We start from the raw sequence: 17,513 nt of genomic DNA on the forward strand, positions 1-17,513 counted from the left end.
AATCGAACAATAATCGATATAATTAATATATAATATTATTCAATTAGAAAATAATATGTAATGTTCCTGAATTTATGAATGAACTCCTCTGGATGTGTCATCCAACATCCAGAGAAATTACTATTCTAGTAACATAGAATAATTCTCTCCCTTGATCAGACATTCATCTGTCAGACATGATTACAGCAAGTCTGGAAATCACATTATTATCTGTTGATCATATAAAATAGAACTCTCCCTCGGTTAGACATCCATCTGTCAGTTATAACTGATATATTCAGTTATTTAGTTCCCTATCCCTATAAACATAGCGCAAAATAAAATCAATCTATCTCCAACCTCCTACAAAGGTATAGAGGGTAGTGCTCATTGCAAGGACTGATAGGAGATCAATCAGTGATTATTTCCCACATTTAAATGTAGGAGTAGCAAAGCATCGAATGTTATAATAATTATAGAGGCTTTCACAGATACTCTATCACAAATAATTGGAATAAGTTTAAACCCCTTCAGCGGGATTTACTTTTGATGACAATGACGATTAGTTTGATGAAAGGTGGGTATAGTGAGATTCTTTTGGAACTGTCAGAATAGATCAAATGTGGAGCATAGATGTTATTTATAAACAATGTTGACAATTTTTTTTAGGATAATATTGATTTTTATTAGATTATTACTTTTTCAATGTGGATTTTTATTAGTATTTTTCATTTTGTATTTCTATCCGGTACAATGTTTTGTAATAATAATATGTTGTACGAAATAAATTAATTTTTGAATTGAAAAAAAATTAAAATGAATCTCAATGTTGAATAGCTTTGGGGCTTGGGTGGAAATATTGAGCAAATGGGGCCTCTACAGATGAATAGATAGTGCTGTTACAGCAATGGCTGGAAGAATTTGTGGATTTTTTTAAATTTATAAAGGATTTCCAAGATACACAAAGCGTAGACTACTGCTACAGTCAGGAGTAGTGACAGATACATTTTTGAATATCCTTCACATTTTAATGTAACTCCAAATAATTGATGTGCTCTGTAATCAATGAATCCAGCAATGAATAACAATATTCCGAGAAATATAATAATTATTATAACAATTTGCCTGCATCTTCAACAATTTACCCAATCTAACTCCAAATTGATGTGCTCTGCAATCAATGAATGACAATATTACAATAAATATAATTATTATAACTATTTGCCTGCATCCTAAACAATTCACCCGCATTATAAATTTCGTATGAATAAGATTGGTACACTTGGTTAACACTGGTGTTAACTATTCATGTGTACATGATACTAACAACAAAAAAGAAGAAACAATGAATTATTTTTGACTTATCCACTTGAAACATGAGTGTATTAGTAGTGTATTATTAAATGTTCTAGTAACTAGATACATTAGTAATTAGAATCATTTGGACCATTTACCACCAAATATATCACGTACACAACTGTATAGTTGTGTTTTCCCTTTGGAAGAGAGTGACTCTTCACTTAGGGCTTCACTCTCCTCTCTAGGAGAAATTTTGGATAGTTTTATAAATAGTAACTAGATTTTAAAAGAAATGATTATTCTTGTATGAATATAACATAGAGTTTAAAGATGCGTACAGACTTATGCGCCACGAACACGCGTATTTCGCTTTTCATCGGCTGATGCTATGCTTATTATACCTGTATCCTACTGTTTCTGTACAAATACAGATTTATTAAGCATAGCATAAACTGATGAGAAAAGAAATGCTCATAAGTCTGTATGCACCTTCCTTATTATATCTGTATTACTATTTCTGTACAAATACAGATAATAATAAGCATAGAATCAGCTAATTAATAGAGAAATACGCGTGTTTGTGGTGCATGATTCTGTACGCACCTTTAAACTCTATGCTATACAAGAATTACTATTGCTATTATGACCTACTTACTATTATTTATAAAACTATCCAAAAGCATTCTTAGAGTGGAGAGTGAAGCCTTGATGAGTCACTCTTTTCCAAGGGGAAACACAACAGCTGTGGAGAGTGAATTATTATATCTTATTTGTAGTAATATCTTTTTTATATCGGAAACTTATTCATATCTGCTTTTGTGGTAATTTTGTTGCAGATAATAGACTCACTGCACACATCTTGGGTGCGCAACATCGCCCACCGCGTCACAATGTGCCTGCGGGATGTGGGCAGAGGTTGGTTCAACATCAAGCAGAGTGATCGATACGTCTACAAAATCTCCAAGCTGGCCAGGTTAATGGATCTCATCGAATTGAGGATGCAGGTGAGTCACCATTCAGGTCAGGCTGTTTACCTTTCACTGAAAGCGTCTTCCTTCATGAGAACGGGATCCTTCAGATGGGGTTTCACTATACTCTTCTTTGGAAAATATTTCTCATCTCGAATGTTCAGATTTCTTCATTCATGGAGAATGAGATATTTCAATAAAATTCTACAAAAATATCATACAATGGTTGATAAACATTGATAAAATACAAGGTACTTGTTTACACAAGAAAAGTAACTAAAATAATATATGCTGGTTTATGAACGAAATCATAATAGCCAACAATAAAATTATTGAATTGTTCAATTGACTCAACAAAGTATGGGATGAATAATTATTTACCGATTTTGAGATGTAATGCAATTTCAAAGATGACAAATAACATGTTATCTCTACATAAATCGGTGAAGTTTGATGGCCATTCATTCATTAGAGAACAAATCTAAAAAAATACTTCCCATTACTAGTTGATTGCGAGTGAATACTTGTAGAACAGTATGTCCATTAGAAAAAATAACATGTAAAACTGTAAGAGGACATATTTGAGAAAAAAATGTATTTATTTATTCATATATATTTAATTATTTGTCTTTGACTAGGGATGTTAATCCTGGGATCTACGAAATTTCATTTAGTAGTGGTTCAGCTTTTAAAAAAAGTTACTCTCAATCTTGAAAACATTTATAGAAATGGAATGTTTAATTTCAATATTTTTCCCAAGTATTTTTCCATTTAAATAATATCCTCTCCCTCTATAGGGTTGTGTGGCAGAGAGGACCAGGAGTCCTAATTCCGCCCTAATAAAGGCATATAATCAATCTATAATGAGCCCTTTTTTATCTCCACACACTGTTACTGAACATGTAATTGAGTAGGAACAATTGGTTGAAAATGCATGAAACTGATTTTGCCAATCCTGGTATCAGTCCCGGGATCCCGGGATTGATATTGGATGATCCCGAAATACCGGGACTGGAAATCAGTCCCGGGATAGACATTCCTATCTCTGACGTTACTTGGGTACCTAAACCGAAACTACTTTGAAACGTTACACTCGTATTCATTTCTGCAAAGTTTTGAGTTTGCAAGAGCTTATAACTTGTTTTGAATTCGATGTTATAATATCTGTTTGGTTCGAAATAATTTGCAATATACTGATCTTGTATAAGGTCATTACATCAGGCTCATAGTCTATACATTGTATTTGTTTCCATAGTGAATTAGTGGAACAGTACTGACTAGTTCTTCGGTTGCGCTAACTCTAAATTTGCGGATTCCACCGCGTTATCTCTCCGTTCTCAGGTGTTGTAGCTTTAGACATGGATATCGATAAATATCTTGAATAGGTTGGAAACTGATGTATTTCAAGTTGGTTTTCCTATAAGCTCTACATAACTACTTTCGAACAGGAATTTACCTCAATTAGTTGGGATTAACTGGATGCCACCGTACTTGGAAACGGGATAATCTAAGGATTCATGTGGTTTCTATGACTAGTAAAGTTTCTATTATGGACTATTGCATTAGAGATCGTATAGTGAAGAGGGAGAAGATATTTTGTAAATGTAGAAGTAGTGGAGTTCTCCTTTCAGTTTTGAAGTGATCTATACTTTTCCTGCTGAATCTGTAGTTTATAGGAGTCGCTTGATTCTATGTTTATTTCTTCACACGTGAATGAAATTGAAGAGGAAAATTATAAAGGAATATGGAGACTATGAAAGTGATAAATCTTCATCTTACAGGTCTAGAGTTATTTATTTTATTCTGAAATTTGGAGTTTCATTGGAATCTCTGGCCGAATAAAAAGCTTTGAAATTATCACAGCAGTTCTAGGAACAAATTTGAAAAAAATGTTTTGGTTGTTACTTCATTATGAATTCAATCTCGACTTCACTACAGTAAAACTTTAAGGGCCGTTTGCACAGTATCAGTTTAAACTGAATTTTATCTTATTAAATCTTATTTAGTGGATTAAATCTATATCAAGTCTCGTTCATTATAATGTGGTTAATTTTTAGTTTAAGCCACCTGCTGATTGAATTCAGTTTAAGCTTTGACTGTGCAAACGGCCCTAAATGTTTTAGAAATATGTTGTGATTGAAAAGAGGTGTGTCAATTTCAATTGGTTCACTCAATACAAAAATATATATTTCGAATCACAGAATCACATCAACGATAATACAGAGAATCATCGCTAAATTTCATGTCAATCCTGTCATCAGTGAGAGTTGAGAATTTAAGAGTAAAGGATATAGTATGAAGAAAGATTCACACATGTAAGCAGCCATCAATTTCTGATACTGGTAAATCGGTAAACTATTGCTATTTTCATATCCCATTTCTATTTCCACATAATCTGTGTTACATTCATTTCCATGATATTTATTCGAATCCTACTTTCATTTTCCATCCAGGTGAGTGGATAAGCAGCGAAATTGGAGTTTAAAATTAGCATGCTTGGGCATTTTCATGTAATAGAACAGCACATGGCCTTGGTATATTGCAGCTGTGAAGAAATTTAGAACTCATATCACTTGAGTATGTTTTTACGAAGGAATTTTGGATGAACATCGACCCCAACACCACGATCACCAGCATTCACGTGCCCATGAAGACAATTATATAAGAACGTGTAATCAAATTTGGTTCTTCTCCATCCCAGAAATTCGAATTTCACGTACCCGCTGAATTGTCTGTAAGAGAGTTCCTCCATGTCTGGCATAAGTCGATTCAATACAAAATGCACAAATCTTTTTTGAAAAGATTCAATTATCTTAGATGTACTTAATCTGTCTGTTCCAAATGATTGAAGCATATTTTCATGATAATTTATCAAGAGCGTTAATACAAACCTTGACATCAGAACCAACTAAGAACTCCTATCCCTTATAAGCTAGAATTCAATTACGTTTGGAAAGTAGAAAATTCAATGACATCTTACCCAAAAGTTGCAGTATATGAGGTGGAAGCTCTCTTGACAAATTAATGGAAGTGCTCACATTCAGTTACAAGTGACTTATACCTTACTCAATATTTTAGAGCAGTACCTGAGTACCCTTTGTGGTTTGAAGTGCAGAGTAATGAATTTGTAAGCTCGTGTACTCGCTTACTTTCTGATGAGTTGTTTTTTTGTTTTCTGGTGGAGCGTTTTCCTTATCATTACAGTGTTCTACCTGAGTTATCCAAGAAGCATGATTGTGTCAAAGAGGACATGTGTGAAGCATGTTTGGAATTTACCAAGGAAACAGACACGGGAATATTAATCTTGTCACTGTATTCTCTCAACGCTCTGACAAATAAATAATAATGGAATTCCATTGGAGTTTTCCGCCTTTTTCTACAGAGAAACCCTTTAGGATGACATTCAATTTCTCAGTACCAGACCACAATGAAGAAGAATTCACGATAATTCAGAATGTGCATGAGTTGGAACAATCTTGTGCTGAGATTTTCCCTAATTATTCAAGTATCAAAGCTTTGAGTTAGTGCAGTTTCCTACTTGTGAGAATCTCCAATCAGAATTTGATGAATGGGATGCATTGATATCTCTCATGATGAATGCTCAGTGAATATTCTACTCTATACATGGGCGACTTAAGAAGAGATTTCTCATGAAGCTTTCCAGGAATCTAATGATATTAGAGGTTGGCAATGAACCCAGGAAAACGGCTCACTGATCTCAGTATTTCTGAGCAGTTTAGAATGATTTAAAGAGCTGACCAACGTCAGATTCCCTGTAAACCCTGGTAGATATTCAGCTGGAACTCTGATTGATCACGGGAATAGTGATCCAATGGAAGTTAAACCAATAGAAGTTAGCTTCCCGAAAGCATATTGATTTTCGGTTTGTAATGAATTTATTAGTTTTCTTCTTCTTCTTCTTCTTCTTTTTCTTCTTTCTTATCTTCTTCTTCTTCTTCTTCTTCTTTCTTATCTTCTTCTTCTTCTTCTTCTTCTTCTTCTTTCTTATCTTCTTCTTCTTCTTCTTCTTCTTCTTCTTCTTCTTCTTCTTCTTCTTCTTCTTCTTCTTCTTCTTCTTCTTCTTCTTCTTCTTCTTCTTCTTCTCTTCTTCTTCTCTTCTTCTTCTCTTCTTCTTCTTCTTCTTCTTCTTCTTCTTCTTCTTCTTCTTCTTCTTCTTCTTCTTCTTCTTCTTCTTCTTCTTCTTCTTCTTCTTCTTCTTCTTTCAAACAGGGATTAGGCTATTGCCTGTTCCGAGCAGAGCATTCAGGCACACACATTCACCAAGATTTATTAGTTCGCCACATATTTGCAAAGAGATTCAAGAGATTTGAAGCTTATTCTCGGAATTAAATGTTATTGTGTCTGAATATTGGAAATCATGAGTATGTGATAGCTCTCAAGTTCATTCATATATGTGACAACATGGACCATGAACATGGATAAATATGTAATACTTGGAATGATGATGTGAAATTCCAGGTACAGATGGGTGAGATGTGAAGTGCTTGTGTGTGTGTGTGCGTCTGTGAGTTGACGTGTGATGCATCTATTCACTCATTCAAGGACTCTGGAAAGCGGTTGATGAATAGCCTATAGTGAAATTCACTTCAATCTGTCACTGTTGGTTGCATGAAAAGCAGGGATGTTATTCACAAAGATTGCTGAAAGTTTCAAGCTCATCTCACTGAAGTCGGTTTGAATTCTTGAATGGAGTATCTCTCCCACCAGAAGACAATAGAAATAATCCCTGTCTCTGTCAGAAGTAATCTGGTGGAATAAACGTACTCCAAGATTCGAGTATGAATGAAGTCTTCACGAATAAAGTTAGGATTTGGCACATGATCAAGTTTATAACAACTATTGGAAATCTAGATTGGTTTATGAAGCCCGGCGGTGTAGAGGAGAAAGGATAGATAGATAGATAGATTTTATTTTACAATCGTTACTAGGCTTGACGCCTATGGTAACATGGTTACAAAATTACAGTTTTACAAATCATCTTAAATTTAATGATAACACAGCTACATAACATAAATTATTCTATTACATTCTCATAATAATAAGAGATATGATAAATTGATAATACATAGATAATAATTCTATATAACTCTAAAATAATTAACAAAAAATGTAAGATGCATAATAATACATACAATAAACGTGCTCCTTGAAAAGGAGAGAGCAAAATAAGAAGAAGAAGAAGAAAAAGAAAGGTTATTATTTTGAAACTTCAGAGGAGGAGGAAAAGATGGAAAAGGAGAAGGTGGATTGGAATAGAGAGGAGGAGGAGTAAAAGAAGAATCAGAAGAAGGGGGAGGAGGAGGGGTGATTGAGAAGAAGAAAAGGAACAGTGGAAGGAGGAGGAGAAATGGAACTAGAGAAAAAAGAAGAAAGATGGAAGGAGATGGTAGGGAGAAGGGGGAGAAGAGAGAGAAGAAGGACAAGATGAGGATGAGAAGAAGGAAAAGAGGGAGTGAAATATTTTTGAAAGAGTAGAAGGGTTTTGATATGGGAAATAAGTAGAAGCAGCATGAGGATTATAAGGCAAAGAGTGAGCAAGACGAGTAAAGATGAACATGATGAGAAGGGGAATGTTGATATGGACCAGGGAGAAGCATATCAGGAGCATGAGAATGATGAGGATGAGAAGAAGACGGAAGAGGAGGAGGAGGAATTACAGGAGAAGGTAGAGGAAAGGAGGAGGAGGAGCAGTTAGAGGAGGAGAAAGTGGGGAAGGAGGTGGAGGAGGAGGAGGAGAAAGAGCGATAGGAGGAGGAGGAGTAGAAGGAGGAGGTAAAGTACTGCAAAAGTATGGCAATATAATTCCTTTTTAATTAAAACAGAAATTTCAATAATGGAAATAGTACCCGTGTTCCATACATCTGAAAGCGAATGCTACGTTCTTCAAAATATCAGAGGTCTGAATATCTGAATTGTTCGTGAGTTGGTTTCTCTTGAGTGGGAATTCAAAATAAAGGAAAAACGTTGAGATTTTTCACGAATGAAGAAATCGTTTGAGTAACCGCAAGCACGTTGTAAAAAAAGTCAATATCTCTGTAGATAAATTCCACAATCTTATGTTTGTTCTCATTCAAAATTTATTAGAGAGAAAATCTTTCAATATTTATTCAAATGTATAATATGAAATGGGGAATATGAAACCTGAACAGAAAATATCATCAGGTATGATGAAAAATTTAGGAGAATGAGAAGTAGAGAAAAGTGAAGCCGAAAACTGAGAAACATTGTGGAAAATATTGCAGTTTATCACTTTATTTTCTGAGAAGAAACTCATTCAACGTAGAATCGATACGGGGAGACTCGTGATTCAATTCCTGGAAAACCGTTATTCGATGCGCTAACAATTAAAAAACTAATTCAAAACTTTGTAGAAAAGTTGGTTAACTGATTCAAATGATTTTTTTAGTTACAGCAATATTGTTGCAGCTGATCCTGTGCTAGATTAGTCACAAACTTCATATTCTATTTCATATAAACTCTCTCAGGAGAATATTTTAACTCATATTGCAATTAATTACTCAGAATTTTTCAAGAAATATGTGAATATTTATTTCTGCACAAACTTCATATTCTATTTCATATAGGCCTAAACTCTTTCAGGATAATGTTACAACTCATATTAGAATTATACACAGAGTTTTCCATGTAATATGTGAATATTTCAGTTCAATGATTGAAACTAATTCTTAATTGAGAATTGATAAATAATTCTTAATCAATTCTCATTTCATAAATCTGGATTACGAATATTTACAAGGCCAGGTTTGAAATTGTGTTCGCTTTGATCATGAATAATGATGATCATTTGATTATTGATCCGCAAATTGGAATATATATCACGTGCAAAATATCCTCTTCTATCCAACAAAAGCCACAATAAATTTAGAGATTATTTTGAATGTTTCTAAATAAATAATTGTTAATTTACAGGAAAGGGAGCATGATTAATTACATATCAATTGGTCAGCGAATTGATGTCCAGATGATATTTTCATGCTCAACGGCAATCACGAATATTTCGGAACATACCAACCTTAGTTGTTAAAATACTTTTCCAAGTTGAATTATTCATCAAAGGACTGGATCAAAAGACCCCAATTCAGAAGTTATAATTATTCCTCAAAGGAATTGTAATGGAATTTTTAGAGGCTTATTAGTTATTATTTCCTTGACAAAGAGAGAATATTCATTCATTGGTTGTCATGACAACAGAGCTGCTAAGTGGTTGATGAACTTCTCTTTGTTTAATTTTCTTAAAATAACAGCCTTTTCAAGAATGCGTGGGTCCGGTAGACCATCTCCCCATTTTCCTGATTATTTAGAAATATTTCCTCTATCTTTTCACTTCCATTAACCTTATCGGCCTCTGGCAACTACAATTTTCTTCTAAAATATCATTTCAATTTTTCCAAGTACTTTTCATCCTCCTCCAATACCTTCTCAATACTCTTTCTCAATACTTCTCCTCCCTCTCTCCTCACTTCTTCAGTTCTCTTCCCTATTTCTCCCTTATCCACCCCTCACTCTCTTCTTTTCCTTATTCCTTCCCTCTCCCTATCTGCCTTCTACTCCCCTCAATTATTAACTTCTTGTTTCAATTTTTCTTTCTTCCAAGATTTTCAATCAACGAAACGGAATATTGTACTGCTCTCCCATTTTTAGTTCTCAAGGATGTTGGCTCCATCACTGGAATTTTTATCATACTAATCTCTACTAGAGAACACTGAACTCACAAGGAAGTTGAAGAGAACAAAGCCCTTCGAGTTGGTGTAGTGCTAGTGAAGTGGAAAAAGTGTAGTGAAATAATTTAAAGTGATGAAATTATAGATTGGAACTGTAGGCTTAACTGGAAAACTTTAGCAATAAAAATTAATATTTCAGGATGAGAAATGAGAGAAAAAAATTGATGGTTAGTCCTAGTGACTAGTTTCAATAGAAATAATTGAAAAAACAAAACTAATAAAATTTCGATGAGATAATATTGTAGAATGGAGCCAGAACATGCTCTTATTAACAATAACTTGAGCATTTTTTGCGAATTGAACAGGTCATGAATGATAATTTGTTATCTGCAGTGAAATTGTAGTTTTCACAAGTCAATCATTGAAGCAGACTTGTAAGTTCTTCACTTTTAACTTGTGGCTTATAGAGAGAGAGAGATGTTCAAACAAGTCGCAAGATTACAAGAAAGCTGTTCCTTGACTTAAGAGTTTGCAAATGTCAAGGGAATGCTTTCAAAGTTAGTAGTTTAGTGAGAGAAACACTATTATCCCTCACATCAAAGAGAACTATTAAGTTCCAATTTTGTTCGAAATGATGTCGGAGTGTGGTTCAGATTCTGAATAATAGGTGTTGTTATCCATACTTATACTGTAGAATGGAAGATAGATGAAGTATTAAAAGACTAGGGAAACCTTGTCAAAATCATTGAATATAATAATGTGCTTACCAGGATAGATGAAAAGGATAGATAGATAGAATAAATTCCATCCTTCTTGACTCTCACTACTCCAATTCGATAATGATCAAATGTAGAAAAGCAATGCCACGTGTAACCATGCAGCTCATCATCAGACAATCTGTTTTCTCAGAATGAAAATGTATTCTGAATGGAATAGACTATTCCGGGAATTGATTCTGTTCAAGTATCAAGATGGTCCAAAGTTCGGCTGGAGTTTGCAGCCCTTTGTTGTGGGATTAGTCTTTGATTGAGCAGTTTCCAATAATTGAAGAGATTAATGTAGCTCTGAAACATCATTGGGTAGAAAATTACAGGAGAAGTGGAATAAGCATGTTGGTTCTCTTTAGGTTCAAGGTGTCAAATTTGTGAACTATTAGTGATAAACTAATGATTGTTAATTCCCTATATATTAATAAAGCTAATTTTAATTAAAATATCAGTAATATGGTTAATTTCCTATTTCCAGTTTATTGACTTCATCTATTCACTATTGTGAATGATTCAATCGATAATTTGTTGGGCTACACAAGAGCTATACAGGGCACACATCGTCAATGTACATTGAATACAAAAAAAAACAAAAATTCAAATACTATCTCTTTTCTGTGTAGGGCTACTTGTAATATAAATATAAAGAAAATAAAAATCTCAGTACCCTTTTTTTGAAATATTTTATCACAACATGTTTCGGACATTTATGCCATTTTCAATTAGTAGTATTTATTTATTTACTTCATATCACTTGAAAATGGCATAAATGTCCGAAACATGTTGTGATAAAATATTTCAAAAAAAGGGTACTGAGATTTTTATTTTCTTTATATTTATATTCAGATACTAGTTTATACTCTCAACTATTTGATACTTACTTGTCACACGTTTTAGATTGCGTGATTAACTATCTGTTTCTAATCACGTTATTATCTTGAAATCATCATTATACGTTGAATAACAATTATAACAATCCAATCGGAAGAAAACAACTATTCCATAGTTATCTAACTATATTCAATATTAGTGACAAATAACTGTTTTAGCCTTGTCCCAAATTGAGACGCGACGCAACGTGACATGATGTGACGTGAGTCTGCTAGATCAGTTGATATCAAAATATGATCGTATCATACTGTTCAGACGTTGCAACTTCGTCCAAATGTGAAAATTATAATATAATTATGTTATATTATATATCAACTCATCTACCAGAGACATGCCACGTTGCGTCTCGTCTCATTTACGACAAGCCATATAATGCACGGTTTCAACAAGTTCAGGGTCAAGCCAGATATAATTCACAAGTGTGCACTGGAATAATTATTATCGATAGTAACTATCGCCATTAGAATCAAGTTCTATTGCACTTGTCAAGCGTACCTAATTTGACCAAAGTGGTTTGAAAGAAATAAACATCTTTTGGTATTTGGATTTCACGAGTTAATAACAAGAGTTATTAACAAAAAGTAATCAACTTGAATCGTCAAACATTTCTCTTAACAAAAGTTATTAACTCGTGTTTTTAACCGGAAATTCCTTGTTATTAGAGAGAATGATATTAAAATAATATGTTAATTACTTATTTTATTAATCCAAAAACAAAATTTTGTATTTTAATAACAATAATGTAGAAAACTTTTGTTATTTAATCAGGTGTAAACCCAACTTTCATGTATCGATTAACAATTATTATCACAATCTTTATCTTCTTTCTTTATAATATTGTATTACGCTTTGATCTCACTCAGCTAACAGGCCGAGAGGGATAACCAAATTCTGTTGAAAAAGTCCTATGATATGATTACTGAAAAAAGCTACAATATCTTACATTTTCATCGTTACCATCCGCATAAACTATAGAGTAAAGATACCTAGATCATTAATTTGTCTCTGCATGAACGTAGTTATCTTCATTTCCATCTTTATCATTCACATCACCGTGATTATATTGGTTTCATGTGATGTTTTTCAGTCAGCAATTCGTTCCCTTGTGCTGAAATCAGTGACGGCCTACACCGAATTCATAGAAGGGCCATGTCTCTGCACTTACGATTTGCCGCAAGACTTTGTTTGGAACGAGGATCTGTCTGATTCAAAATTCCGAACGCATCCAATTCCAATTTTCCACATGGAGCTCAAACTCGATGATACCGAGACGTACAACGATCAGTTGGGTGTTACGTTTTTGGTGAGGAATCCATGCTAAATCATGGAAAATAATTAAATTATCAAAATTATCTACAGTGACTATCAGAATAATAATTACTCTCAGTAATTATCAGCTACAGTAATGATTATCATGATTATTGAATTATTATCTAGCTACAGTATGGACTTGATGAAACTCTCTTTATATCTTTACCAGAAATTATTCTATATTTTCAAAACTATTGGATATCTGATAATTATTTGAGAGTTTCAAATACTATTGAATAGTTAAAATAACAATCAAGCTTGAAGCTAGAGAAGAGTAAGCTTTCTGAAGTTATAAAAAACTTTTTTTCTAAAAAAGTGTAGAGACTGCTTCGCGAAGTTACTATTTTTACCCTTCTCGTTATAATAAAACAGAAAAATGTTGCAATGCAACTCATGATTATTACGAAGAAATGTTACTTGGAGTACACTCGTCCGCTGGTTAAGCTCATGAAAACAGTTCTATTACGAAAATGGTCAAACAAATTCTGAATTAATCTTCACAATGTCCTCTATTCTGTTTCAAATATTTGTCCATCTCACACTCCTAAGGAAACTGTATGTATTTCAGGTCAAGCTCTAGCCTTTAGCTGATTTGAAGGGGGCTACCTCTCAGTTTACTACTAGCAGGCAAATTGCTCCAATTCAAATTGCAAGCAAATTGATCCAATTCAAATTGCAAGCAAATTGATCCAATTCAAATTGCAAGCAAATTGCTCCTACTCAAATTACAGGCAAATTACTCTTAGTTGACTCCTAGCTAGCCTATACAGGCGAATTCAGTAGTATCCTACTGGATTATTTTCTTACAGTCATAGAAGAATAATGGAAAGGGAAATTATTTCGATGAACTTAATGATAGTATATTCAAGTTTTGAGTTTTTGAATTGTTTTGTATTATTATGTATGTTTTATCTCAGTTCAACTTCTATAATATTGTTTGTATTCAAATAGCAAACAAAATAATTGTTTTATTAACTTTTTGCATGAAAATGACTCAACAATAGCAATTGCTAGCTTTTATTCAATCGATCTACTGTATAATTATTTTCAATAATGTGTTTACAGACGGTAATTTTGAACTTGCTAGAGTGCGCGATCACAGCTAGTCATCACATTCCCAGCGTGAAACCGTTTGTGCTGAAACGCCAGCAGCTCACCAAGAACCAGACCCTCACCTCAGTGGGTCACGATGAGGAGGAGATCTGTGCTCTGAGGAGGAGACTCGAGGTGGCTGTCAGGTTTGCCATCATTCCTCTCAAGGCCTACTGCCGCAAATTCTCTACCTACGTCCAACTTTACTCGCTCAACGTCGATGCCTATATTGAGTAAGTTATCTATCTATCTTCTAGTAATCTTTAGTAGTTATCTATCTATATGAATACCTAGATGAATTATGTGTAATTGAAAAATTCTGAAGTTACTCATAACCCAGCTTAATTTGGACTGTTGCATAAATTGGAATCGAAACTGTTTTGAGCGTAAGTCTGTAGTATATTCTTCTGACGGTTGTGTGATCCTGAATTATTAAAAACGAAATGAATGAATAATCTTTCATCTATGATAATAGAGGAGAGGATGGGTTTATACATGTATGGAATAGGAAATTCACGAATGACGCATCATCACGTCTGAACTACTCAAGTGACTTACTTGAAATTTTGTATATTGATTCTAAATTTATACCGAGGATGAACTTAGGCTTATTTTTATTCTTATTAATCAATTAATTCTGATTTGATAATTGGAACAAATTTTATCTGTGTTTCAAAAACACAGATATTAGAGCTCAGCTGAATATTTTTGCAATAAAAGATAAAATAAATGGGAGTAGGAATGATTGGTTCCAACATGTGAATTGAATGAGTGGAGACCGGATTCCTAAGCAGTCCTTATTGTACCAACCAGTCGGGAAACGAGATAAAGGACGTCCAAGAAAAAGATGGTCCAATTATAGAGACTATGAGTTTCGGAACAGGCAATGATGCCTTAATCGTGGAAGGAAGAAGAACAACAAATTTAATTCAATTCATGATTCAAAGTTTAAGTAACCATGAAAGCCCAAACAAACAGGCCATCTCTAAGTGACTCCGTAGCTTGATAGCGAGGACTGATGAGTGTTGGAGTCATGTCAAATCTTCTCACTTTGCTGGGAATCTACAACTCTCATAAAAATTATTCACGTAATTTTGAACAAAATAATAAATATATATCATATTATTATGTTTCCCGGACACAGGGAGATTGCATTCTACAACACCAAATTTTCCCCAGTGCAAAGCACGGGTTACATGCTGGTTCAAAATAATTTATCAATAACTGTTGATGCAAGAAGGGCCGAGTCCAAGAATTCGATTTTGAGAAAAATGCCCTGAAACATTTCGAACAGAATAATTTTTTTATTCTCAGTCAAGATGTATCACTTAAGTAACCATTGCATTAAAATATAATATTTTTTCTATTCATTATTTCTTTTGTATTGAGAATTCTATTTGTAAATAATGAGTAATTATCATTTTAAAAAAGATCTTTTCAGGTCTCTCTTGCATAAAATGAAATAAGAACACAAAAATGGTGTTTTATATAATAATTTTTATTGATTATAAGATGGAAAATTGATTAGATGGTCAACTGAAATGAAAATACATGTATTTGAAAAGTCATGGAATAATTTAAAATCTTAATCTTGTTCATGTGCTATTATTATTTATTCATCACTTGGAATGTCCAAATCATCATCATCATTGTCATACAATAACTGTTCTGATTACTTCTATAAAATTCAATTAATATTGATTGAACAGTAACTCATTAAATAGAAAATTAACTTTTAAAAGGAAACTTCTCCTAACTTTTGCAGAAACTATTCAACTCAACTTGTAAACAAACGCATCAGGCCAACAAGCTATAGGTTGACCAACAGTGCTTCACAAAAATTTTCATTTTCAAACTCAGTCAGTTTTAAAGATACAGGAACGAGATTTAGCAGGCATGTACAGAAAACCAGCTGGAATTGGTTTAAGCATTTTACGCAAAAAGAGCTTGAGTGACTTGAAGCCCGTCTTGCATCCGACATCTATGTATTCATTTGAGGTAGCATTAATATGACGTAGCACTTCGGGATTGTTTCAATGCAATCTCATCCGTTATTTAATCAGTAAAACTAATAGTTGAGGGTGTTTTAGAAAGATTACTTCCGGGAACCACAGACCACTCATGAGGCGAAACATAATCAAAAGCACTTGAGCTTCATCTCAAAGAGATTTCTCACTAGAAAATTTCAATTTATTTATTATTACACACGCACAAGCCTCAGAGCTTATGTGAGCATCACCCTCAGTATATATTATTATCTTTTAGAAAATTTAACGCCGAGAACCACCCAGCCAATGAGGTGAAAGATGAGATAGCACTTCAGTTTCGTCTGAAGGAGGAACTGGAACAAAGCCTGCCAACGAGCATCGTGATTGGTCCGTTCCAAGTGCACGTGGAACCTGTGAAGAAAGTGCTTGTTGGCAAAAGACAAGAGATGGCGACCAGACTTCTGGCCACTTTTGCACAGCGACTTACCAACAACGTTGAAGAGGTGAGACAATTTATAATAAGCACATCAAATTGATAAGGCACTTCTAAAGGGCACGAGTTCAGGTTACGTGAAATTCATTCATGATTTATCAATAAAGGAACTATGAATTGAGAACAATAAAGATACCTAATTCATGAAGGAAAAGCGCTTCAACTACTTTTTTATCTTTTATGGAAATTTGGAAGAGAATGATCTTTGAGTTGTGCCTGTTGTTTCTTTCCCAATCATTTACATGACTTGTGTATCATTCAAATTTTGGCTGGGCCTGTTGTTTCCCAAACAACAGGTGTGTATCATTTCATATAGATGAGTGAAGATTATTTTTCTCTAAATCCTATTTCCATTACAACTTCTAATTTATAAATCATTCACAAACACTTTTACATCGACAAACAGTATAAATTTCATTAATCGTTAGACTGTTATGACGTTGTAGAAGAGTGTTCTAAGTGATACTAATGATATCAATCAATACATTCCGATTGATAACGTTATGATGCATGTGTGATTGAAAAAAAATAATAATAATACAAACTTCATATTATGATTTGACTGAATATTTGAAAATTTTCACACAAATAATGATTCAAAGTTGTTGGAAAGAGTGTCATCGAATTCCCCTTACCTTTATCGTTTTCATTTCATTTTCAAATTCCATTGTTCTTTGATGATACAGAACAAGGTTACATCATCATCTTTGAATTTATTGTATCCCATCTCCATCCAACTTTTCAGACCTCTTCTATAGTTTGAGACCCACCTGCAGCTACATGCTCATTTCTGAATAAACTCAGTTTCATGACACAATAATTCATCTCTCAATGCCCAAGCCTAAGGCGCGTAAAAAAATCATCATAACCAAAGTGAATTTATCTGATCCTATTCTCCGCACTTATGTGTCCAGGCCTAATTGTTGAAAATTCCTGCAACCTAACCTATTAATCAAAAAGTTGAAATCGCATTATAATCTAATCCTGAACAGCAATAAAAAATATATCCCATTTGATGCACG

The 17,513-nt window shown here is 33.7% G+C and overlaps 1 protein-coding gene across 1 annotated transcript in view; it reads left to right on the forward strand.

Annotated features, from left to right (window-relative positions):
- The window catches only part of LOC111055871 (dynein heavy chain 1, axonemal), a 357,355-nt gene that overhangs the window by 6,227 nt on the left and 333,615 nt on the right, over positions 1-17,513 (forward strand). The window contains exons 6-9 of the mRNA XM_039439162.1: positions 2,115-2,282; positions 12,695-12,910; positions 13,984-14,243; positions 16,276-16,501. Of these exons, the coding sequence (XP_039295096.1) occupies positions 2,115-2,282; positions 12,695-12,910; positions 13,984-14,243; positions 16,276-16,501 (870 nt within the window). The remainder of the gene's footprint in view (positions 1-2,114; positions 2,283-12,694; positions 12,911-13,983; positions 14,244-16,275; positions 16,502-17,513) is intronic.

This window comes from Nilaparvata lugens, chromosome 12, assembly GCF_014356525.2.
Source record: "Nilaparvata lugens isolate BPH chromosome 12, ASM1435652v1, whole genome shotgun sequence".
Taxonomy (NCBI): Eukaryota; Metazoa; Arthropoda; class Insecta; order Hemiptera; family Delphacidae; genus Nilaparvata; species Nilaparvata lugens.